At 35.9% G+C, this 26,840-nt stretch overlaps 1 protein-coding gene across 2 annotated transcripts in view; it reads right to left on the bottom strand.

The window, feature by feature from the left end:
* Window positions 1-11,823: 11,823 nt before the first annotated feature.
* The window catches only part of Kap-alpha1 (karyopherin alpha1), a 28,309-nt gene continuing 13,292 nt past the window's right edge, over window positions 11,824-26,840 (bottom strand). Inside the window, exons 6-10 of one of the 2 annotated variants that reach the window (XM_089632353.1) lie at window positions 26,004-26,157; window positions 25,197-25,529; window positions 22,905-23,071; window positions 21,289-21,513; window positions 11,824-14,989 (exon numbers count right to left, since the gene is read on the bottom strand). In XM_089632353.1, the coding sequence (XP_089488479.1) occupies window positions 21,323-21,513; window positions 22,905-23,071; window positions 25,197-25,529; window positions 26,004-26,157 (845 nt within the window). In that variant the 3' untranslated portion in view covers window positions 11,824-14,989; window positions 21,289-21,322. Of the gene's footprint in view, window positions 14,990-20,171; window positions 21,514-22,904; window positions 23,072-25,196; window positions 25,530-26,003; window positions 26,158-26,840 lie in introns of those variants that run through there. The other variant, XM_089632352.1, reaches the window with a different exon arrangement.

Below are 26,840 nucleotides of genomic sequence, written 5' to 3' on the forward strand. Positions count from 1 at the left end.
ATTTATGAAGCATGTTTACGAGAGATGGGAAGGCTGACAGAGATATTGAAAGAAGAGTAAATGCAGGTAGCTCCATTAATGGAGGACTGAACGCAGTTGGCGCTAACAAAAAATTGTCCAAAGAAGCTAAGTTAGCAGTCCACAATGGAGTGCTGGTACCTTCCCTGATGTATGGAAGTGAGGCATGGAACTGGCAAAGAAAGGATGAAAGTAGATTGAATGCTGTTGAAATGAGATTCCTGAGGCGTATGTGTGGTAAAACCATGTATGATCGTGTGAGGAATGTGGATATCCGCAAAGAGTGCAAGGCTGATGTAAGCGTAGTGAGTAAGATCAAGAAAGGGACGCTTAGATGGTTTGGGCATGTAGAGCGAATGAGCGAAGAAAGGAGTGTAAGGAGAATATACGATGCAAATGTGAATGGTAGCAGAAGTCGGGGACGCCCGAGGAAGACATGGCACGACCAAGTGAATCAGATACTTGAGTCGGGCCATATCAAGAGTCAGAACAATAGAAGAGTATGTATGAGACGATGTAAGAATGTGAATGAGGCAAGGAGTGTGTGCCAAGACCGAGTTGTTTGGCGGTCCGTCCTCTCTGCCTACCCCTGCGGGAAACGGCGTGATGGTTAGTTAGTTAGTTTACCAAAATACTTTTCAAATTAAATTATATATAATAAGGACATTCACAAACATAACACAAGAATGTGCAATAAAATTAGGCTACCAAAAAAGGTCAAAGCCAACACACAAAATAGTTTACTATGCAAAAGAAATACAATATTATAATGTGCTCTCAGAAACCATAAAGTCTTCACCGATTGATAGATTCAAGCTTGTTTGTAGGAGCAATATTAGTCAAGAAAAAATGCAATAAATTTTTAAAAATGTAATAGGTTTGTAAATAATTAAAAAAATAACTAGACATTTGTAAATTTGGATATACAAATGGCTAAAATAAAATGAATAAATAAATATTTAAAAATAAAACAGCCCTGCTAATACCATAGACCGTATTTATAATATTCCCTCATTTCAGAACATCTCAAAAGTCACTGGCCGATATTAAGTGTTGTTACGAGCCATGTTGGTAACTTGGCAACATTGTAAATTGTGTGAACCCAAGGTTCCTATAATACATATCGTCCCTTAGCTTACAACACCGCTCAAGTCGAAAATTGGCGGTTTTCACATTTTAATGCCGATAGATAGAGCTGCTCATTGCGCGTCTAACCATTGGTCACATGATATAGATTTCTGTCAATTAGAAGCCTTAATTCAAAAAGTAGTAACAGCGCGCAAGTCGGTTAGCCTCTCAACACCGCACAAGTCGTTAGTCTGTCATACATTTCTCGTAAAAGTACTTCGCGCTCCGTGATTATTATATTTTTATGTGAGTTTTATCGCTGAAAGGTCTTTGCAAGATGTTTTAATAGAAGATTAAGAGGTAAGCTATATAATACAGTAATTTTTATTCATTATCACATAATATTCATATAGAAAGAAATCATTATTGAATATCTTCATTTACTTAAGCGGTGTTTACTAACCAGCTTTTTTAACTTGTGCGGTGTTTCAAAATGTATTTTATTTCTTTGAGGAAGCTCAATAATTGAAATACACTATGGATGGAAAAGAAATTGATTCATGGAGTTCAGGTGATGATGGTGTTTTGCAAGAAATCTAAACTCAGATCATGTGACAACATAACTAACAAAAGCGGCAATATTTATTTGAAAATTTCTGGAAGAACATGAACTGGGAGCAGCAAAGATCATTTATAAATTCTCATGTTAATAAAGTACCAAAGAAAATTACAAAAAATCCAGAAATCATCCAAAAGAACTGATAGTCGAACTTACGTTTTCACGATTGATAATGTACGTCACCAAGTCTGTAAAAAAATGTTCTTGGCCACTCTTGGCATTAAAGATTCGTTTATAAGATATTGGCTGACAAAAACAGACTGTGCCATGCCTCCAGATTTGTCTACTTCCACCAGTAACCGCAGAAATCCAGAGAAAATTGAAGACCACAAATATGTTGAAAAGTTTTTAGCAGGTCTTCCAAAGATGCCGTCGCATTACTGTCGTGCTAAAACATCACGAGAATACTTAGAACCAATTTTCTCGAACATGACACAGCTCTACCACACATATCAAGAGAATTGTGAGTTAGAGGATAGAGAATGCCTTGGTCGTAAATTATTTGATAAATTATTTTTGAAACTCAATCTGAGCCTATTCTACCCGAAGAAAGATCAATGTAACGATTGTTGCAGTCATAAAACTGGAAACATTACGGATGAAGAATACGCACAACATGTTTTGAAGAAAGATCGAGCCAGGAGAGAGAAAGATACTGACAAAGATATTGCACAGTCTGGAGCTTGTCATGTATTTACACAGGATGTTGAATCGGTAAAATTGGCTCCGTATCTTCAAGCTAATGCAATTTATTATAAAACTAAATTATGTATCCATAACTTTACATTATACAATTTAGCAACTAAAGAAGTAATGTGTTATTGGTTTGATGAGTCAAATACCACACTTGAAGCCTTTGTTTTTGCTTCATGCTTAGTAGACTATCTAGAGAAAGTTTTGAGCCAGAAATTATTGCCTGTGATTTTATATTCCGATGGCTGTTGTGCTCAAAATCGCTATGTTACCTTAAGCAATACTTTATTACGTTTAGCGATTGATAAAAGTATTGTAATTACTCAAAATTACCTAGTAAAAGGCTATACCCACATGGAATGTGATTCCGTACACAGTGCAATAGAGTGTAAATTAAAAGGTAAAGAAATTTACCTTCCACAACAATACATGGCTATTACTAAAACCGCTAGGAGTGATCCTATGACTTACGAAGCTCGTTATTTGGACTATACCTTTTTAACCGACTTTTCGAAAGAATTAATTTATAAATCTATATGGCCTGGTAAAAAAGCAGGTGACCCAGCCGTCACAGATGTACGTATGATAGAATACAGACCAAATGGCACAATTTGGTATAAAATTGGTTTTGATGACGAGCTTCAGCCGTTACCACATCGTCCCACGCCAATTAACAGCATTAAACAAATAAATCACCTGCATAAATTGTATGCAGCTAGAATACCAATTACAAATCGGAAGTATAAAGATTTGCAAGACCTAAAAAGTGTATTACCATCTAGTTGCCACTCTTTTTATGATGACCTTCCGCACAGCAATCGCTAAAGACTGCAACTAACTATTAGACTGGAGATTTCGAGTATATTTTTTTAATTTTATTACTATTATATCTTGTTTAGTTGGAGTTTATTAAAGACTATGTTTTAAATATTTTCCTGGTAAAATAAAAAATAATAATAATAATTGCACTTAGGTACGCTCTAAAGGTTCGTCTGTCACCAAATAACTTAAAGCAATTTATCTCAACAATGTTATTCTTAAGATTTAGGTTATAAATACCTATTTATAACGATTGTTAATTATTTTTTAAATATATCTTGATAAAAACTTTTCTTTGTAAATCATCTTAAATACCTTATTCCCTAACATTTCCGCAAGCAACACCGCCTAAATCTAATAAAATATCAGTCAACACAGCTCAAGTCATAAAATAAAAGTTAAAATAAAGTAAATTGTCAAAGTAAGTATAAATAATTATTTCTTAACCTCTAACTAGGGTATTTATTAAGTAATAACAGAAAAAATCCAGCGATTTTTTAAAATAAACAGTTTTTTTCGTCTCCTGTAAAGTTGGTAAAAATGACTTATGCGGTGTTGTTAGCTAAGGGACGATATACAAAGTTTGCTCAAAAAGGAACTGTTGGAAAAAAAAAGCATCGAGCTGCCCCTAAGCCAGTGAAGTAGATCAATGTCCAGTTGAAGTTCGAAGTGAATGATCTCATTCAATTTTCACTATTTAATATTATTTTTTTGTAAATCTAAGTTAACTTAGATTGGACATTGTTCTGTTCCTTCTCATCTTATCAAAATTCACGTGCTTGACTCCTCAGATTGTACATTCTGTGGTCTAGAAGTGGGAACTTTAAATCAAATAATTTTTTGTTGTCCCTCTCTAAATAAATATCCTCTCTTCTATGAAGCCTTATATAAAATTTCCTCCCCCCCCATTCAATATCTGTATCTCTTCTAAGCCTGAATTTGACTCCAATCTTCCATATAATTTTGAAATTTGCCCATTTAAACAAAATAGATAAATAATTTCACCTTACCTCTCTTCATAATTTGAAATAATGGCCTAGAACACCCTTGAAGGATAAAAGCCAGAAACATTTAGAAAAAAAAAGTTAATTTCCTCGCACTTATGTTTGTACATATATTACATACTCGTATCTTTATTATCCATGTTAATATTTTGCAATCATCTCACCTCACTTATTTACAACTTTAGATCTTACATCTTATCTTAAATATATTCAGTAGTTTGGTCTCCCTCTTACAAAATTCACATTAATAACATTGAGTGAATACAAAAAAATTTCTACGTTTTATAAATTTTAAATTAAATATCCCACTAGAAGACAAAAAACAATATAATTTCTCATTAAATACTCTAAAAATACATTATTAGACTTAACTTTTTTATTCAAAATTCTAAACTCTAAATTCGACTGTTGCAAACTTCTGCAACTCATAAACTTACGATTACCTACAATAACAACACGACAAAATACATTATTCCACTGCAGCACACATAAGCGCAATTACATTGCGAACTCCCCAATACAAAGGTTTCACACTATGGTAAACCAATACTTAGATGATGTCGATATATTTAATATTAACTTTGCGAATTTTGTGGATAATGTAAAAGATTTATTCCTAAATAGAAGTTGTATTTTTGTAAACCAGTCAAATCGCTGTATTTTTTAAATTGTGTTATTGTTCGTTTTCTTGTTTTTTTTTAATGTAATTTTATTTTTATTATTTTTTTCTTATGTTTCAAAATTGTCTGTCATCAAAATTGTACCACCTACATGTAAAAGCATTTATCTCCTTACCACATCCTCAAAAATTCAAATCTTCCGGCGGAATGCGGATTTCGAGCTAAGTCACAAATTTCTAACCAATCACCGCTCTTCCCCCAGGATGAGCGAACGTAGTGATGCCATTCCTACCGAAATTTCGTTTCTAAACATGGGCATAAAAAAATAAATCAATCAAAGTAATCGCTTTATTACAATGAAAAGTTACTTTGTTTTAACCACTTTATTATAATAAATACCCAGTTAAAATAAAGTAACTTTTCATTTAAATAAATAATTGTTTTGCGAAAACAATTTATGGCCCAGAGACGATAATAATTGTTATAGAAGTGATGCAGGCCTATAGTTGTCAAAAAATCACAAAATTATCAAAATCATAGATTCTGCCTTAGCTTCGGGTTAGTTTGCAGCTATTGATCAAATAAATAATAGAAGGGGCGACCTGACCTGTAAACCAATTTAAATTTGGTTCACGCACACATTTATGAAAAACGCGTGTCAACTGTATCGCAGTATTTATATCTCATTATGCATTGCGTTTAAACTTCTGTTGATCTATAGTAAAGCTAATTAGTCTCCCAGCCACGCTAAGCGAGTTAAGTTTTTTCAATCACAAAAATAACCCAGTATATTTTAGATGGTACCTATCTGGGAATTTATTTAAAAAAATCTTTAAATTAACCTCACAGACAGTTTGAAGACCAAATGTAAATAATTAAAACAACACTTTAGTCACAAAATGAACGCTCTTTGCTAGTTTCCTATACGACTTTAGAAGCTTGTACAACAAGTTAGATTAATCTTGGTGGAATGTTGAAGTCCCTGATCGTCGGATTGGTCGTAATGATCGAGAAGACAGATCTCTTTTTCGCTGGCCTCCACGTTCACCTGACATAACGCGATGCGATTTTTTCCTTCAGGACTTTATAAAAAATTGTGTGTGAATGTTTCACCACTACCTAATGATTTTCCAGAGTTGAGACACAGAATTGAAGAGGCTATTGCTTCCATTACTCCATAAGAATTGGACTTTAGGTTGAATGTGAACCGTATAACTAACGGGGCACATATTGAATATTTGTAAGAAAAACTTGGTTAGCCTGATTTGTTGTAAATAGTTTAAAGTAAACTGTTATAACATACCATTGAAACCGGGATATTCTTTTATGGACACCCTGTATCCTATTGGTCCCGCTAATTATAGAAGAACGGTCACGGTCACCCACCAATATTATAACAAGCAAGTTACGACATCAGTTCCAATGAATTGCTCCGTGATGACATGGAAACGAGATCTGCACATTTTATTTTAACCTTCAGGAGCCGTAGCCCTGCAATTACAGTGTTAACCTTTTACATTCATTTTGCCTTTGGATAATACTTCTACTGGGTTTGTTAAACACAAAAATCAAAATGTCACTTTATCAAGTATGGTATTGCATTTTTATTTATTAAATATTCTTGCCGAATTTTCATCAAATTTGATAGTTTTTTCTCGTCACACCAATCGGAGGAACATTACCTAACTGCTATTAATTATTAACCACCATAATATTGTAAATATCTCAACATCAAATTTAATATTGAAAATTAGATGTGAAATAATATTTCCCTCTCTCAAAGTTTATAAATATGGAAACACTTCTACAAAATTGGCTTTTTCTTGGACAGAAATTAAATGTTTTTTTTGTTATTTGTTTTTGGGGTATTATGCCGTGTTGCGCTAACTCCTTCTTTAGCCAACGTTTCGGACAGCATTGCAGTGTCCATCATCAGGGCAGATGTCTTATTTGAGGTTGTGTTAAAATGTGAGCTTAAGTATGAGGTTGTGATACCGTGTTGCCAGCTCCAACCCTCTGAGCTAACATTAACGTATCATTTTTTTATTTAAAGTGGTTTTCTTCGTTTAGCTCTGGTGTATCCGTCAATTACCGGATACCAAGAACTATTAAGCTTAGCTCCATCGTCTCTATTGATGTTTACGGGATTTTTATGAATTTCAATGGCCTCCGTAATCAGCCGTGCTCTATAAGTTTTCGGTCTCCCCAGGATTTCAGGAACAAATCCAAAGTAATGCCCGGTGTCAATCAAATGCTCGGCAATTGCCGATTTGTCAGGGTGGCCGAGTTTACAAGCTCTGAAGTGTTCCGAAATTCTTTTGGAGATAGTCCGCTCTGTCTGGCCTACATAGACCTTGTCACATCCGGAACAGCTGAGTTTATACACTCCATCTGTTTCCAGAGGAAACTTAGTCTTTGCAGACCTCAGTAAGTCCTGTATCTTTGTTGTTGTTCCGAAGACAGTCTTGATATTTTCCTTTCTCAAAAGCTTGGCAATTTTGTCTGTCACATTGTGCACATAAGGCAGGAAGGCACAGCCTTTCGACTCTTGTTCAACTCTGTCTTCGTTTGGTGCAGATTTGGCTCTTATGATTTGCCTTGTCTGACTTGCTGGGTAGCCGTTACGCTCCAGTGCATCGGTCAGCTTCGTAAGTTCCGCTCCGATTTTATGTTCTTCGCATATTCTGGTCGCTCGGGTCACCAATGTATGGATAAGTCCTCTCTTCTGCGCTGGGTGGTGGTGCGAATCAGCGTGTAAGTACCGATTCGTATGGGTTGGTTTCCTATATACAGTATGCCCTAGGCTACCATCGTGTTTCCGCATCACCTCCACATCTAGAAAGGGCAGGATTTTATCTTCGTTTTCCAGTTCCATTGTGAATTTAATTTTGCTGTGGAGAGAATTAAGATGGTCCAGGAATTCGTTTAGTTTCTCCGTTCCATGAGGCCAAATGGCGAAGACATCGTCGACGTAGCGCCACCATACTTTAGGGACAGCCGAAGCTGTGTCGAGTGCCACTTCTTCAAACTTCTCCATAAAAAAGTTGGCTAGTACTGGCGATAACGGACTGCCCATCGCAACTCCCTCCAATTGCTCAAATAGTTCACCCTGAAATGCAAAGTATCCCGTTTTGAGGCAGTGTTCAAAAAGTTTGCAAATGTCTTCCTCATATATCTCCCTGAGCATTGTCATGGAGTCTTCTAGAGGCACATTTGTGAAAAGTGACACGACGTCAAAGCTGACCAGAATATCTCCTTCCTCAGTCTTAACTTTCTTGAGCTTACTTATCAGATCTGTTGAATCCTTAATCCACGATTCAGTTTTACCAGTTTGCATCTGCAGTAATCTTGAGAGGTATTGGGAAAGTTTGTATGTAGGAGCGCCAATAGCGCTGACAATCGGTCTCATTGGGATTTCCTTTTTATGTATTTTTGGGAGACCATACAGGGCAGGAGTTCTAGTTCTAATTTCGGAACACTTCAGAGCTTGTAAACTCGGCCACCCTGACAAATCGGCAATTGCCGAGCATTTGATTGACACCGGGCATTACTTTGGATTTGTTCCTGAAATCCTGGGGAGACCGAAAACTTATAGAGCACGGCTGATTACGGAGGCCATTGAAATTCATAAAAATCCCGTAAACATCAATAGAGACGATGGAGCTAAGCTTAATAGTTCTTGGTATCCGGTAATTGACGGATACACCAGAGCTAAACGAAGAAAACCACTTTAAATAAAAAAATGATACGTTAATGTTAGCTCAGAGGGTTGGAGCTGGCAACACGGTATCACAACCTCATACTTAAGCTCACATTTTAACACAACCTCAAATAAGACATCTGCCCTGATGATGGACACTGCAATGCTGTCCGAAACGTTGGCTAAAGAAGGAGTTAGCGCAACACGGCATAATACCCCAAAAACAAATAACAAAAATACTTTTGGCCGTGAAAATCTTAAATCATTTTTGACGAACCTCTATGGGGAGGAAGTTCACACACTGGTACGACGATTGGAGAATCTGAGAAAGAAAAGAAACCATTTTTTGGGCAGCCTTGCTTTTCTCAAGAGGTGTAAAGAAGAATCGATTGTACCAGTACACATCCAAATAAAAAGACACATCACATCCCGGAAAGCAGATAGAGTATTCCAAAGAGCGGAGGCTGCACTATTAAGGGAGAGGATCCACAATGTGCGAGGCGAGCTGGATGGAGTATCTCGGGACCTTTTCGCTCTACATCTGCACCTAAGTGCAACCCTTACCGAAGAAGACTGGAGAAAAGTTGACAACATGACTTACCAACAAGCAGTAAGATCTAAGCAGTCAACAGATGCGAGACAGAAACAAAAGTTTGAAAGGCTCAACCGAGACAAAAAAGGTGAGCGAAAACAACTCGATCAAAATAAAGTTGTCATCAACATTTCGACCCTTGCGTTGAGCCCAGACGCAACTTCTGTACTGGCAAAGGGGATGAATTTTGCAGTGGCCCCCAAAAAGATACCTGTGGAATCCATCGTATGTGGTGTAGAGACTGCACTACATACAATGATGAAAGTACACAAAATGTCAGAGGTGCAAGCAGAGGACATCCGGCAAGAGACTTGCCATATTTTGAAAAGGGCTGAAATACCCCGCCCCAATATCACGAAAGGAGAGTTTATGGCCCTAAAAGAATTACGCGCCAATGAGGAAATCTTGGTTCTGCCAGCCGATAAAGGAAATGCCACTGTCGTGATTAATACGGCAGACTACACAAAGAAGATGGAAGACCTCTTGTGCGATTCAGGCACCTATAAGAAGATTAAAAACAACCCCACCAACAAGATTGACATAAAGACAAGGGAACTAGTGAAAGCTTCTAGCATCAGGAAAGAGGATTGGTCTAAGCTTTTTGTAAAAGCCTCTAGAACTCCTGCCCTGTATGGTCTCCCAAAAATACATAAAAAGGAAATCCCAATGAGACCGATTGTCAGCGCTATTGGCGCTCCTACATACAAACTTTCCCAATACCTCTCAAGATTACTGCAGATGCAAACTGGTAAAACTGAATCGTGGATTAAGGATTCAACAGATCTGATAAGTAAGCTCAAGAAAGTTAAGACTGAGGAAGGAGATATTCTGGTCAGCTTTGACGTCGTGTCACTTTTCACAAATGTGCCTCTAGAAGACTCCATGACAATGCTCAGGGAGATATATGAGGAAGACATTTGCAAACTTTTTGAACACTGCCTCAAAACGGGATACTTTGCATTTCAGGGTGAACTATTTGAGCAATTGGAGGGAGTTGCGATGGGCAGTCCGTTATCGCCAGTACTAGCCAACTTTTTTATGGAGAAGTTTGAAGAAGTGGCACTCGACACAGCTTCGGCTGTCCCTAAAGTATGGTGGCGCTACGTCGACGATGTCTTCGCCATTTGGCCTCATGGAACGGAGAAACTAAACGAATTCCTGGACCATCTTAATTCTCTCCACAGCAAAATTAAATTCACAATGGAACTGGAAAACGAAGATAAAATCCTGCCCTTTCTAGATGTGGAGGTGATGCGGAAACACGATGGTAGCCTAGGGCATACTGTATATAGGAAACCAACCCATACGAATCGGTACTTACACGCTGATTCGCACCACCACCCAGCGCAGAAGAGAGGACTTATCCATACATTGGTGACCCGAGCGACCAGAATATGCGAAGAACATAAAATCGGAGCGGAACTTACGAAGCTGACCGATGCACTGGAGCGTAACGGCTACCCAGCAAGTCAGACAAGGCAAATCATAAGAGCCAAATCTGCACCAAACGAAGACAGAGTTGAACAAGAGTCGAAAGGCTGTGCCTTCCTGCCTTATGTGCACAATGTGACAGACAAAATTGCCAAGCTTTTGAGAAAGGAAAATATCAAGACTGTCTTCGGAACAACAACAAAGATACAGGACTTACTGAGGTCTGCAAAGACTAAGTTTCCTCTGGAAACAGATGGAGTGTATAAACTCAGCTGTTCCGGATGTGACAAGGTCTATGTAGGCCAGACAGAGCGGACTATCTCCAAAAGAATTTCGGAACACTTCAGAGCTTGTAAACTCGGCCACCCTGACAAATCGGCAATTGCCGAGCATTTGATTGACACCGGGCATTACTTTGGATTTGTTCCTGAAATCCTGGGGAGACCGAAAACTTATAGAGCACGGCTGATTACGGAGGCCATTGAAATTCATAAAAATCCCGTAAACATCAATAGAGACGATGGAGCTAAGCTTAATAGTTCTTGGTATCCGGTAATTGACGGATACACCAGAGCTAAACGAAGAAAACCACTTTAAATAAAAAAATGATACGTTAATGTTAGCTCAGAGGGTTGGAGCTGGCAACACGGTATCACAACCTCATACTTAAGCTCACATTTTAACACAACCTCAAATAAGACATCTGCCCTGATGATGGACACTGCAATGCTGTCCGAAACGTTGGCTAAAGAAGGAGTTAGCGCAACACGGCATAATACCCCAAAAACAAATAACAAAAATACTTTTGGCCGTGAAAATCTTAAATCATTTTTGAAGAAATTAAATGCATTAAAAACTTCTAAAACCTAGCTCTATACACTGCACATTGCAGTGCACTTCGAGGTAGTCATAATTTCACTGAACTGCAAATGTAGCCAGTCGCACAGTAGGGGTTAATAAACTGTTATTGTGAATGTTTTGACTGAACTCCTTTTTTCACATATTATTATCACTTCGGCAGTATAAATAGTTATTAAGGCGATGCCATACGTAGTAATGCAAAATCATGTGTTTTTGGTTTGAAAATTTGGTCGCCTAGAAATGTTTCTGATGCTTATTAAATACTGCGAGTAGAATACATCTTGGCCTTTGAAATAATCGAGTATTTTTTAGATAAGTATTTTTATAAGCCCAGAAAAAAATAATATATAAGGTCTATGAAAACTGCTTTAATGTTCAAAATCTCCTACTTACAACCCATTTTCGGTTATGATTTTATTGTATAATGTGGAAAATTAAGTTATTTATAAAATGATCGGAAAAAAATTAAATATTTATGCCTGAACATCCACAAAATAAAATAAAAGGCACTTTTTGGCCATGTTTTTTTTGTTGCATAAATCAAAACAGGCGGATGGTGTTAAGCGAGAATTTAAACCTTATCGCCATCTACGAAGGGGTTGTTATTGATAGCGGCTCAATTTAAAATATTACACGACGTAGTGCATCGCCTTAATGAATTAATTTCCAATCACCTTGCTGAACCTAAAAATGAAGATATAAATAGAAATTTGTATATTTTTATTAGCATTGAAAACTTAAAACATATTTTAATTATTAGTATTTATTGCAAAAAGACAATTATTTTTCTCCATAGTGTGGCAGCCGGCCAAACCTAACTGGTCAATCTGCTGATAGCGAATGCTCTTTACTCTAGCAAACTGCATAACTCTAGTTTCTGGCGTGACTGGTACAATAATGAAATAAGTTTTTTTTTGTAATAATTACTTTTATTTTTTGATATTTTCATATTATACCGATGACTAAATCACAATTAACTTTCCAACTCTCATAATAGGCACACAGCCCACACTAGTATTATTTTTTTTCATATGTTTAGTTGTGGTTGGTGTCAAGAACATGCGTATTTATTATAAACATGTTAAAAATTCATTCAGAGTGGAGTTTTCATTTCTTTCGCCAGCGTTGAAGGAGCAAGCATTTTCCACAGGATGTATACATTTTACGACCTGGCAAACTAACAAGCACACCATATTTAAAATACAACTTGACATTCAATTTTGAAGAAAGTAATATATATGTAAATAGTTTAAAACAGTAGAAATCCTGCTCCTCGACTGAATAAATATGGAAAAAAAAAATTTTTTTACATGAACATTTTATGTCGCTTAAAATTTGTTGGGAGCGGAAGTAAAAAAAAAGCTCAGTGCTCGCTCGTCATGATTGTAAACCTCCTTAATTCACAGCAATGCAAAAATTCCTAGTTCTTCTATACAAATAGGCACAATAAGAGTATAAAATGTATATAATTTTAGTTAACAATAATTATAGTATTTACTATACATATTCCTATCAAATATACAATTCAAAGATGTTGAATATCCAGAAGTTTCTATTGTGCTGAAATTGCATCATTGTCATTAGGATAACAGAAGTTGGAGTATCCAATGCAGAATTAATGCAGGGGAAGTTCAATGTTGCTAACAAAAAATTCTAAGCATTATTTAAATAGTATAATCCTAATAACTTCTTTCTTCCTTGGTATGTAACTCAACAAGACCATAGAATAGCTTATTGACCATTATCTTTTTTAAAGAGGTTGTCCGAAGGTCAGAAAAGTGTACTTTTCAGTTTTGCAATAAAATACAAATAAACAAAAATTTTCTGAATACTAAAAACTGTTTTTGCAAGGTGATGAAAAAAGCTTTCGAAATATTAAAATTTTGATTTGAAAAATGGCTCACCTTACGTTTTTTAATCTATTGAACTAAAATTACGGATAACAACAAAACATACATTTTATTAAACAAAGATATTATAAACATTACTGTCCCCTCACTTTTTTTTATCATTTCATATAAAGTCACAAAGATTCATAATTTTTTCTCAAATTGCGATCGGAATCTTCTGTTTCATAGAGGTGCACATTTTAACTTTCCTATGGTTAACTTTTAGATTTGAATATAAATTGTAGTGTTTTCTCTTTCTAACACCGTTTAGATCATATTTCTCACTATAGTAAGGGAGACAACAACAATTTCTATGAGACCACATGAGTCGTGCAATTTCTATACCCGCTATATCAACTTTCATTGATTTGGAGAAAACCGCAAAAAAACTGTCACATCTCTAGCGTACATAAGTAATTGCATTACAATTTTTTATATAATGAATTGGAGTAATAACATTTCGAAAAGCATTTATTTTTCTATATAAGTCTAGCAATAATTAAGTAATTTCGATAAATAAAATGGATAAAGCGGATTTTGATACTCACTTCGTGATATAGAGGCTTTTGAAAGTCAACTGAGCCGACATGGCGGGTTTAGAAACACACGCGTAGATCATTTTGACGAACGTGGCGTCAGAGCGGTGGCTATATTGTATTTTGGCAAAATAACCGCTTGTGATTGGTTGAATCCGATATAGCGCGTTATGATAGTAACTTTCTGTATGATATAGCGGATTTGGTTTCTCACTCGCAGTTTTAACATGGTTTTTGGTCGTGATAAGGAGGGTTTTGAAACTCAATTTTAGGCTCCTCTTGTTGCTCGCAAAAATGTGAACAAGATGTCATACTCAGATCATTTTGTCAAAAAATCGGATATAGCGGGTATAGAAATTATAGGATTCATAAGAGCTGTTCGGAAAAGCGAACAAACTGCCCCTATGGGTAATGGCTGTTATTCGCAAAACTGAACAAATTAGCTTGAGGGTTTGATAACAGAGTTCAGATTAAATGGATTTAAATATAAAATGAGTTCACATTCATGACATGACATAACCCACTAAATAGGTTATAGAAAAGTTACAATGTAGTTTAATGCTTCGAGATCACCAATTAATTTACTGTAAATACCTCATCGTAATTTCCTTTGTGACCGCTTTCAGTGATCCTACACTAAAACAATAGTCCTATGTAATGGCGCATTCCCACTTCATTATTTCATAGAATCTATGAAATAGATCAACTTTCATTCTATTCTATAGAATAGAACCGTGTGAGTGGAAGGTTGCTACGCGATCGCTGCAGTTATGTCTATGGTTATGCACAAATAATTTTTCAGCTAGTGAACATGAACTCATTTTTTCAGATTTAGATTGTCTCTTCAAATATTATGTTATCATCTAGAAGTGAGACGCAACTAAATGTAATATAATTAAGATAGATTTCAGTTATCACAGGCACTGGACACTTCATAGTTTGGAAATGTAACTTCTTGATGAATAACACTTCTTTTATACGGGTTAATTAAATAATAGAATAATATATATTTTTTCAAATCACAATATCTTCAAGTTTGTATATCAAGTAGCAGTGCTATCATCAATGATTTATTTTAGGCGGTTGTGGTGGTGCAAGGTCTTCGTACGGATGTACAAAACCACACACGAGTCAGCTACCTGCAAAATAGAAATTCTTAAAAAACCTATCTACATAGCGACAACATAACACGCGTCTTAGTATTATGTTTATCTTGCACACTGATTAATCTTCATCTAAGCTGTCATCAACAACTGCGCCTCTTTTCTCCTTAAATCTAAATGTGTTCCCATGGTGGATATTCTGCCATCTCCAAACATTTCAGGTGTCAAATTACCCAACTAAACTTTGTTCATCTCCAAGATTTATAAAAATGTGCCGAGAAGGATTAGGTACTAACAGGGAAGATAACAATAATGAATTAGAGACATTATGTATTACTTGCGTCTCTTACTTTTCTGTAATATTTGTATTTCATACATATTTTTAATTTTGAATTTTTATTTGTTTTATATTTTAATCTTTATTTAGGTTTATGAAAATTAATGTGTCTTTGTATGTGTATTTGTATGTTAACTGAGTTTTTATAACTGGATTGTTCTCACGTAAGTGAGATCGTCTGTAAAAACCCAGTATAAATAAATAAATCTGTTGAGATTTGTGCATATCACATAAAAATAATCAAATTGTTTTACAAAGTGCAAAACAAAATCCCGAAGGAAGTTACTGAGATTGAGAAGATGGTTAAGTTTAAAGAGGAATTGAAAAAACATATTTTCCTCAAATAGTTTTTTTTTTGTGACATGATATATACTTACATTTAAATATTTAAAGATCCAGGGTTTGACAATTACTGTAATTTTTTTATATGTTCCTAAAACTATTAGCATACACAACGATGTCAGCTAACTTAAGATTAATAAATAAAAAGTTGTATGAATCCCATAGGTGATGTTTTGCTAGGTGACTGGGTATCTCATCAAAATGACAGTTCATCACACCTACAAAAAGTGATATAAAGTCATGAAAAGTGATGAAACAAAAACCAGGTTAAATAGGTTACATGGGTAACTATATAACCTAGTTTTTGTTTCATCACTTTTAATGATTCTATATCACTTATTATAGGTGTGTTTAATTGTCATTTTGATGAAATATCATGGAACCGTTTTGGTTATGTTCGTTACCCTATGATGTAGGTATTTTAGCAGAAAATATGGTAACGATAATGCATTAGCAACATCTGTTTAGAGTTGCACGTTGCACTTTTCTCACATGGATGTTATCATAAATTAAAAATTATTTTTCAATTTCTCGGGATTTTTTTTTCTTCCTATTAGAAAACTACTTTATGCAGAAATTCATTGATAAAAAAATGTTTATTGAATTTCTCGATTATTGCAAATTAAATTTTATAAAAAAAGTAGTCAAAATGTATTACGGCCTTGACACAGCCATATTGCGAAGTTACAAAGTCAAAGACCCAACTAATAAACATTACCTACCATGCTATTGCGGAATACCCAAGGTTTGATAAAGACTATACTGTAGTAGAGTAGATGAATAGCCTTTGCAAGAAACTTGAGAGGTTTGAAGGTTGTGATGAGTTCTAACTACATAATGCATATGTTTATAAAACTTTCCTGTTATGACTAACCTACATAATTCATAAAAAAAAACTCATAAGAAACTTTGGAAAGAGATTCTAACTTGCTAGAGAACTAGTAAGAATTTAATGTATTCTGCCAGAATACAGACAAAATAACCCTTTACAACAACATACCACATAAACATTTATTTCACGATACAAAAGGTATTATTAAAATTTTCCATCTTATCCAAACAATCACAGATAATTAATTATGTGTTATAAGTATAACAATAATATGTAAATTTGTGATTACATCCACTAACATAAAAAAAATACATAATCATTAGGCAGATGGACTGTAAAAAAAATGTTCATAAGAAGTTCACATTTGGGGCAGTGGAAAGATTAACAGATTAGATCTTCCAAATAATGAAATTAGTCAAAAAGTTCTGGCTCTTAAATCGGCTAAATATCTGATTACGTATTTCACATCGATCTGCCGCTAAATTGCATCACATACCCAATTCCGGAGGCAGGTATGAGTTTGGCCGCCCCAGGATCCATTTATTGGATAACCGACACCCCTGCCATAGGTTACCCAAGTGGTTTGCTACATTTGATGACATAGCAGGGGTGCCCGGGTACATAGGGTGAGGTGCGTCTAGGTCTTGGCAGCGAATGCGTTTGACCATCTACTGCGTGGCGTGCCTAATTGGGAGATTGGTTGAGGGAGACTTTTTGACCTCTCCAGCTGAACTCTCATGACCTATCGCCTTGCACTGCAGTGGGAGGAATGGATTCATATCTGTCACCCCTGGACACGTTGACCCCAGATTCCTACCCAGCTCTCATCATACCTACCTACCCACCCCTCTCCTTCCTTTCCCTAAAAAGACCCTCCATACAGCATCTCCAAAGATGACATCGGCCCTGAGAGAATTTGCTCTTGTGTGGAGCTAATAGTAGTAAAAAAAAACTTATTTTGAATCAGCTTAAACGTAAAATTGTGTTAAAAAAATAATACACAAGTACAACAGAAAAAGCAGGACACACAACAAACAAAACGAACTCGCCATTTTAGGATATTCTGCCTTTAGGTTGAGGAATAATATTCAGAGTGGAAGGGTGGGGGGTAATAATAATGAAGCAGTGAATGGAACAATAGTGCAAGTTTACACTAATAAGAAACAGTAAAGTTTTCTAAGCAAACATAAGGCCATTCGTACACGGAGATACTTGCAAGCGACTCGAGTTTTGTGTGAGTTGAGTATCCGCCATACTATTTTGTGTTTTTACACGACGCGACGCGTCTATTGCGGGTTTGACGTCAGTTGAATCTGACAATTGTATTAGTATCTACTACTCGTTTGAGAGAAATGACATCTAAACATGATTTGAATGTTAAATTCAAATAATGTTCTAGAGGTGGGAAAATATCCACGTTTATATAACTACTAGCTGCCCCGCAATACTTCTCTATTGCTAATGTCTTTCTCGGGCGTCTCCGACTTCTTCCACCAATCACTACTGTATACCACAATGTTACTGTAAACAAATTAGATTACACCGACTTTAATTCGACTCTGTACCTCATTCCGGTACAGAGATATTGCTTTAAGTATTCCTCGGGCGTCCCCGACTTCTTATACCATTTAAACCACTCTCTAAACACTCCTGGCACTAATAAAAACAATCTTTGAAATTTGTACAATATCGGTGAAGAACTTTAAGTTCTTTTAAATAGAGATATAAGATTTTGAACAAACGAACATTACTGGAATACGTAAGAAAGGATTTAGCGGAGAAGGCGTGGATTGAGGTTGGAAAGTCAATTTGACATCATTCTCAAGAAGTTCCATGGCGGCGACGAATACCCTACAATTAACATTTGTAGAGGCAGCTACTAGAATACCTGGTACTCCCTCGAAAGATCTAGAACATCGATACACGCAACCCGCATAGCATTGGTACTTACGAGACACGTGGCAAAAGTACATTGACCGCCTGAGATCTTAGAGAGCAGCGTAATACTTATCTAGAATTATAACGAAGCCGCCAGCCTACCTACTTACGGTCTGAAAGGTTCTAGACTTTATTAGGACCGTGCAACTACTATATAAATACCACATTGTGGTCAGTCTTTAGTACTTAGTCGATCAGTCTCGTTCACGTGCCCAGCTGCAACTGAAGAAGGGCAGCCGCTCTGTCCCCGCCAGGTGCCCGCGCCGTGCTCCCGCTCCCGCAGTGGTCCGTGCAAGCGTATCCGGCTTCGCATGCGGTTCGAGCTCACAATCATCAGCTAACCAGGTCCACCGTTCCTTTGGCTTAATTCACACTGGAGTACCAGGAAGATCCGTGGTCTTCAACAGTGATGAACACCACCTGCAAGTCCTGTCTTCACCGACGCGGTGTTGAGACACCGACTCCATGGCCGTGATCATGGACCACGGATTCACATCCCACCGTGATGTGACCTACATGCATCACATTGTGATGCACGATATCGTCAGCAACAACTGTGACTACTCTGGCTATTCTATTTGGACTGGACTCTGTAATTCGACTACTTCAATAAAGACTCTATTTCCTTACCACATCCCCAAATTTTTATTCTGTTGTGTGGGCTTTTTTATGCCTGTAAAGTCACTTGAAATTGTATTAATTCTACGGCTGCACTTGAAAAAATAATCATGTTCAGTATAATTCATGCAGCGCTGTGTACGGAAACCAGCTATAAAGAGGAGCATATCGGTAGGCTACTTGCGGTTACGTCACAGTCTCGTAGCTTCTAAGAATATATGTGTACCAAAGGCCTTAATTCCATGTGTTGAAGGAACTGTCCTTTTGTCACTTGCAATAGCATTCCAGACACAGGGTAGCTTTACTTGAATTCATTAAAAAATGTGTATTGAGGTTTAGCATATTTATATCAGCGAGGGTATTATTAAACAATTTTTTAAATATTTTGAAGAGGTAACAAATGACAATAAAAAAGCTTTAAAATATTAAATACATTTTTCAAACAATAATAATCATTAAATTACGTAAAAGAGAATACATACAATCATTTTTATTGTGTATTCATTTTCGCACACTTTTAAATAAGTTTTTTTTTCATATTATTATTATTATGAATGTACAATATTTTATATAAATAATATGGAGACTCGATAGTAAAGTTATGAACAAACACAATTAAATGTGTTAACATTTCTTTAAAAATAAAGTGTTTTTTTTTCTTTATCTTATGCTGCGTTTATGCGGCTTGCGAGTCGAACCAGGAATAATGGGAAAGAAATTAACCAACCACAAACGAAAGCGAAACCGTCGCTTGCGGTTGGTTCATTCCTTTCCCATAATTCGTGGTTCGGCTCATGATTTGGTTCGCAAATGTATACACAGCATTAAGTAGTAATTTTTTTTCATAAATACAAAAAATCATCTAAAAAATAGTACATAAATAATTTATTTATATATACAATGTTAAAACAAATACTTTTTTGATGAATATAAACAAAGAAAGCATGCAGTAAAAGAAATATGTGCATATCTATAGCGAAAAAGAAACTCCCTCCAAAAGGATATTATACGAGGGTAGCCCAGAAGTACCTGACCTGACTTGATGGCGGTCATTGTTTAAAAATCTCTTGTGGTCGAAAGTACCAACCTCGTATAGCTTAAGTTCGAAATTTGAAGACGCTAGATAGTTTTTGTTTGACAGCCATCAATAGTGAACGCTCTCAGTGAATTTGAAAATAGAAAAAATGGCCACCGTTATGCGATACAATACTTTCATTTGAAAGGTCCAAGTCCTATCAAAGCCGAGCTAGATTCTACTCTAGGGGAGTCTGCTCCTTCGTTTACAACAGTAAAATATTGTGTGGAAGAGTTTAAACAATGCCATATGGGCAAAATGGTATTGGATAACCGTCTACTGAAAGTGCGCGAGCTAGAAGACATGGTAGGAATTTCATAAGTGCCGTACATCGCATATTGACTGAAAATTTGGATATGAAAAAGCTGTGCGCAAGATGGGTGCCGCATTTGCTAACAAAAGCCCCAAAAAAGGGCGTTAATTAATAAATAATAAATAAATGAATGGAACCAAAACAGCATCGTGAGGATGTTTCAACCGAGTATTGCGTCGATTCATAACCATGGATGAAACATGAGTCCATCACTTCACACCTGAGAAGAAAGAACAGTCAAAACAATGGACTGAAAGGGGAGAACGGGAGAAATGGGAACATATTGCAGCATTTAAATGATGAAATCGTATTATTTTATCTTTCCAAACTTGTAAAAATTGCTCAATGGTAAAAGATTTGCCAACAATGAAGAGATGGAGTGTGGAGGAGCTCGACGATTCTCAATATAAATAAGGTATCGAAGTAAATAGGTAAATGGAGACAACGTTGAGAAATAAAGATAGCTTTTCCAAAAAATTTTGCATTTTCTTTGTTAGATAGGGTACTTCTGGGACAACCCTCGTAGTTATATTAATTTGATTGGTAACTGAAATGACTCAGTTTTGGTAATAAAATATATGGTTACAAAAGGTTTTTAGAGCGAAATCATAGTTAGCTTCATATGTACAGATAAACTAAACTGAGTCTTAATTAAATATTGAGACGGTAAATTTGACATTATGCATTGATACCAACTTGAAACATAAATCATCATGAAACAAATTTCATTGAAATGGTAAAGATTTAAAATCTTTAGCTGTGCGTACATATTATGTACACCCAGTGAATAGCGTACTACGTACCAGCATACGTAATAGGAACCCCGAAGCCAAAGAATAAGGTACGGTTAGAACAAAAGATCTGTAAACAATTTAGGCACCTTTCAATGGATTTGTTAGACCGTAACTGCTTAATTAGAACTGGAATCCGCCCATGGGCACCGATTGATCGGCACTGAACTGGTATTGGTCATTGGTACTGGAAACATTGGGGGCGATTCTACTGTCCACTTCCTCGGAGCCAAAGTAATGCTCTATTATGTCAAAGGCCTTCTGGTAAATTTCCATATTCTCGTGGGATTGGAGATACTCTATTTTATCCAGACCTGAAAAGGAAACAAGTTATCAATTTGACTCAATTACGACGACACCTTGAAGAAAGTTTATTCAGTTGTTAAATTGCATTGTACAGTGAAACTCCTAACCACTCAGAACATTAGAACGTCAAAAGACGTAAATATGATAATAGCGGTCAAGACATTAGAACGTCTTTTCACGTAAACGCGCGAGATTTTACAAAAATCGATTTATTTCCATCACTAGTATACGGATTGCCATGATTTAAAAAACAGAGTATCGATAATGAATAACGCTACGCGTCTGTATCCGAAAATATCTATGGAACGTAGAGTTGCATTATCTAAGCCGATTGAATCTGTCATCTTGTTCGTTCATAATTTATTGCGTTTCTAAATAATTTATTAAAAATATTTTAGTTTGAACGGTTAATATTTTGAGGTGACTAATAGTTTTTAATTATATTTCTTCAATATATAAAGTGTTATTTCTTTATGATACTCAGAAAAAAGTACATTTTTCAAAGCTTTGAAATAATTGCAAGCGATTTTTACATATTTTTGACGTTTTCATAAAATGTATATTTAGAAAGGCAAATATTTACGTATTACAACACAATGCGATAGTGGATTTCATAATCTTTCCAAAACATTTTTTAGAATGAGGCTACGTTTCCCAAAACGTGAGTTATGAAGCTTTTAGCATAACTCGTAAATAACACAAAAATTATCACGTTTTGACAGTTCTCAAAGGAACACATAGTAGATAAAAGTCTTTGTCTGAGAGGTTAAGAAGTTTATAAGGGACCGGACAAAAAACACTTCTGGTTAGTGGGTAAACTTCATAAGCGGGATCCAAACTTGGCAATTTTAAGTGAAGCTTGTTTTTCTATTATTGAACACATTGCTAATATTATGTATTTTTAAATTTCGTAAAATGGATTTGAAATATTTTATTGTTTCCGGCTACAACAATACTAATTAAACATATTTTTTTAGTCACAGCTAACACAAACATCTCGAGCCGCCACTGTGTAACTCACGCAATCTACTTTAATAGTAATACATTTTATGACTATTGAAAAAAGGTTAATTTCAGGTACCTGTGTTTTGATACTAGTTTCGGTTTATTAATTTATTTACTGCCGAACTTCTAAAACCTCTCAAATGGAATGCAGACAATAATAACAAAGTGATAAATTTTATGACTTTCGGCAGAAGGGGATATTTTCAGGTATATTTCGCCACTAGTTTTCATTTGTGATGGATTCACTGCCGAACTTTTTATGTGGAAAAAAATTATGTTTTAGCAGTTTTTTGTATGAAATTTCCTGGGACTGAATAAACTAAACTTCTCAAGTGGGAATTTCTTAAGCGAGTTTCACTGTATTTAAACAAGTAAAATGATATTCATGTCTCACCATAGCATTCCTCTATTAGCACAGCGTAAGGATTAACAGGCTGGTTGGCTTGGTCTCCTACTTTCAGAATGTTTTCAAGGCCATTGAGAGCTACTTGAACCGTTTTGGCATCCATTGCCGTTAGCAATTCACATAAAGGAGGAATGCAACCATTTTCTGCAAGGTATCTGAAATACACAAAATTCATAACATATTATTATTCTGTATATATATTTACATCTTGCAAACAGAAATATCTGTAATAATAGAAACTTCTGGAATTCTTCTAGAATTTGGTATTAGTTCACCGCACTTGCCACGAGTTTATTGTATTTTGTACCTTAAAAAAATGTTCCTAGCATACTAAAATTATTATATTAAGGAAATAATTAACTTCACTTCGCTGTACACGTCAGAACTATGGGTGAATTACACTGCATCCCAATGGCATAAGCTAAAAGTCGCTTATCACTAACTATTCCGTCTACCGAGATACTGCAGCGCTACGGAAATGTTCCTGGAGGGACGAGTGCACTCTTTCAGAGCGCTTCTCCGCCACCACATGGGAAGCTTATGGAGGAGACCATGCCTTGGTTGTCTTGATGGAGTACCCCCTGACAGCCCTCTGGAGATGGAAGATGCTCAAATATCCTCCATAAACGGCTGCTTGCACACATTTTTCACTTCTATTCTGCATTGTCTATCTGTGTATTATTATTATTCGTCTGTTATTTTAAAATGGAATGTATCGCATTGCACTACCCCTGCATACTTTCTGGAATAACTCTTAATTAATCTAGCTTGTCGTTTCGTCACTAGCAAAGATATTAATTATATTTGTGAAAAAGCGCGTCGCAAATTCCGACTCAAGTGTCATAATTTTGATTTTCAAAAGTCATAGGTACTGTATTTATTTACAGGAAGCTGGAAAATATTATAAAACTCAAGAATATTTCATATTTCTTCAATATGAATATATTTACAAATTCAATATTATACAAAACATATAAGCATATGACATATGACACACTCGAGGAATTAAAATTAATAACATTACAAGAAAGAGGAAGGGGTGACTTGATTGACATTTTTTAAATTTTTTCTGGACATTATAGTTGCCCTGTTATTCAAGAAATCTTCACCACCAAATGTAAAAAAAGGCAAAAAAAATTGACAAAACACCTTTTGCATCCAATCCTAGAAAAGACGTCCCTGCAAATAGAGTAGTGGAAGTATGGAACAAACATCCACTACATGTCATCTATGCTACAAATATAAATCAACTAGCTGACGTGTACCCGGCGTTGCTAGGGGTTATCCTTAGGAGATAGACATTTACCATCGCGGACTTTTCTGTCGGCCTTTTTAAGATATACAATTCCGTAGTACTTTATTTTGATGTATTTCATTTAGCCAGTGTTAGCGCCCGAAAATATATTATTTACGACTTGATTACAAATCATCGACTTTTCTCTACCTTTTTAAATATAATATTCATGTATTATACAGGGTGTATCGGCACTAACCCGACAAACTTTAAACAGCTATTCCTTAGCACATTTGGAGTAAAAAATGTTATGGGCACTTTGCTATCCGGTAGCATTTTTTTTTCAATTAAAAACAAAAAAATTTAAAATTTCCACACTACATCAATGTCATTGGCATTGCGTTTCGTGTTCAACAGCTGTTATAAGCAAGTATGTCAAAAAGCGTCTTCGCTCTTTCGCACACACTAAATAATAATAGTTAAAAATGAGACGAATGGTGCCGTGCCATTTCGTTGTGATTGTAAGTGTGCGCCAATATAGGTACACACGTGCATTATTCAACGGAATTCGAATAAAATATTTGCCAGATGGGTTTTCAAACTTTGACAAAGGATAAAACAGAGGTGACATGTGGTGAAAATATGAATAATAAATTTTTTATTAAAAAAAACGTTACCGGACAGCAAAGTGCACATAAGATTTTTTACTCCAAATATGGTAAGGAATAGCTGGTTAAAGTTTGTCGGGTACGTGCCGATACACCCTGTATATATAAACCTTCTGGAAGAAATTCTCTAAATGATAGATATGATATGATCCCTATCAAAATCCATTGCATAGTTTAGAAGAACTAAGCGCACAAACAGACAGACGCGAATAGCGACTTTGTTTTATACTATTTAGGGATTTAAATCTCCATTGGATTCACATTTGGAGAGAAGAAACTTTTTTTGAATATCTCACGTTAAGCACGCCATCTTCAAAGTAATATAAATGAAGTCACGTGCCTAAGAGCAGATTGGCGATTATAAAACGAGTAAGTTACCTTATTTGATCTACAGAGCCACCGCTTGTAGCGTTTGTGATAGCCCACGCCGCCTCCTTCCGCGTCTTGAAGTCTGCTTTCCCCAGCACACTTATCAGGATGGGGAAGATGTTGGCTTCGATGACGGCCTGGATCTGTTGGCGGTTTCCGGCTGTGATGTTGCTCAGCGTCCAGCACGCCTCTTTCCTCACATCCTCGCCCACGTCGCCCAGCAGATTCAGGAGGAACGGCAACACGGAGCAGTTGAGTACCACCTGCGTTTGGGTGTCGTCTCCAGTGACGATGTTGCCCACTGCACGGAGAGCCGCTGATACCACATTGGTTTGATTGTGACTGAAAACAAAAACAAACTTTATATATAATAATAAAAAAATACCTAATTAAACATTTTGTTAGGTTTCCAGAATTTTTTTTTATAAATAGTAAATTATTTTTGTCCACGAAAATTTGTGAAAAATAAAGATTTGCTTACATTCATACTAATTCTAATTACATCACAAATCTTACTGAATGGTAACAGCGTAATCGTTGGAGAAATTTCGGTTTACACGGGTGTGTCGTATTATTGCATCACAAATCGGTCATATTGATTATATACACATACATATTATGTGTATATAATTCTTTCAGCAACTTGATATTATTCAAATAATTAAATTTACAACTTATTACAAAAAAAGAATGAAAATAAAACATTTTAATATTTATATTCACAAAACAGTTAATCAAACTACATAAGGTGATAAGCTGAACCATTCTGGAGAATAGGTTATAACATAATATTTAAAAGAGAAGGCATTTATGTACCTTAATAATTCCACTAGCCTCCGACAAACGCCGGCTTCGATAACTGCTTGAATTTTTTCATTAGGTCCATCAGAGAGATAGGAAAGTGCCCAACATGCATCGCTCAGCACGTCTGGGTCGTTGTGGAATAATAGCCGGGATAAAACTTCTAAACCTGGAAACAAACAAACAAATTAAACACTGAACACCTGATGAATTGTAAAAAGGACTGAATAGTGTTATTACAATGCAAGTTGCCTGTATACCGACAGATTAAATTATTGACAATTCACAGAAAGGGGACGGTCACGCCACCTACTAATCAATTCAATCAATTTGAATGTCTGCGCTGTCTATGCAAATATTTGAAATTTCCACAATCTTTGAAACAGTAATTTAATCATAAAAAATAGATAATATTGTGTGTTCCACATTAACCTTTTCAACACATTCTATTTCACCATGCGGCACGTTTTTACACAGTGCATGCGTTTCGTGATGGCCTACGCCATTGGTTCCCGATAAGCACCAATAGCAGGGCTAGGATTTGATACATCATGTTCAAATCTGCTCCTGGGCGTTTTGTCGCCGCAGTCAATAATAATAATAATAATTGGATAATTTGTAGAGCGCCGTTTTTGTGAAAAATCACCTCAAGGGCGCTGTAAAAATGTAGTAGTCAGTTGTAAAAATACTTTTGCTCTATAACGACTTCGCTAGGTTGCTTAGATCGATGAAATCGCCGCGCAGTTCAAATTGTTATCACAAGTGATGTCCTCCAGGAGATAAACAATTTAAAGCAGTTTTGTTGTTTGTTTTTGGGGTGTTATGCCGTGTTGCGCTAACTCCTTCTTTAGC

The sequence above is a fragment of the Hesperophylax consimilis genome, chromosome 6, assembly GCF_061612785.1.
Source record: "Hesperophylax consimilis isolate HC1 chromosome 6, BYU_Hcon_1.0, whole genome shotgun sequence".
NCBI lineage: Eukaryota > Metazoa > Arthropoda > Insecta > Trichoptera > Limnephilidae > Hesperophylax > Hesperophylax consimilis.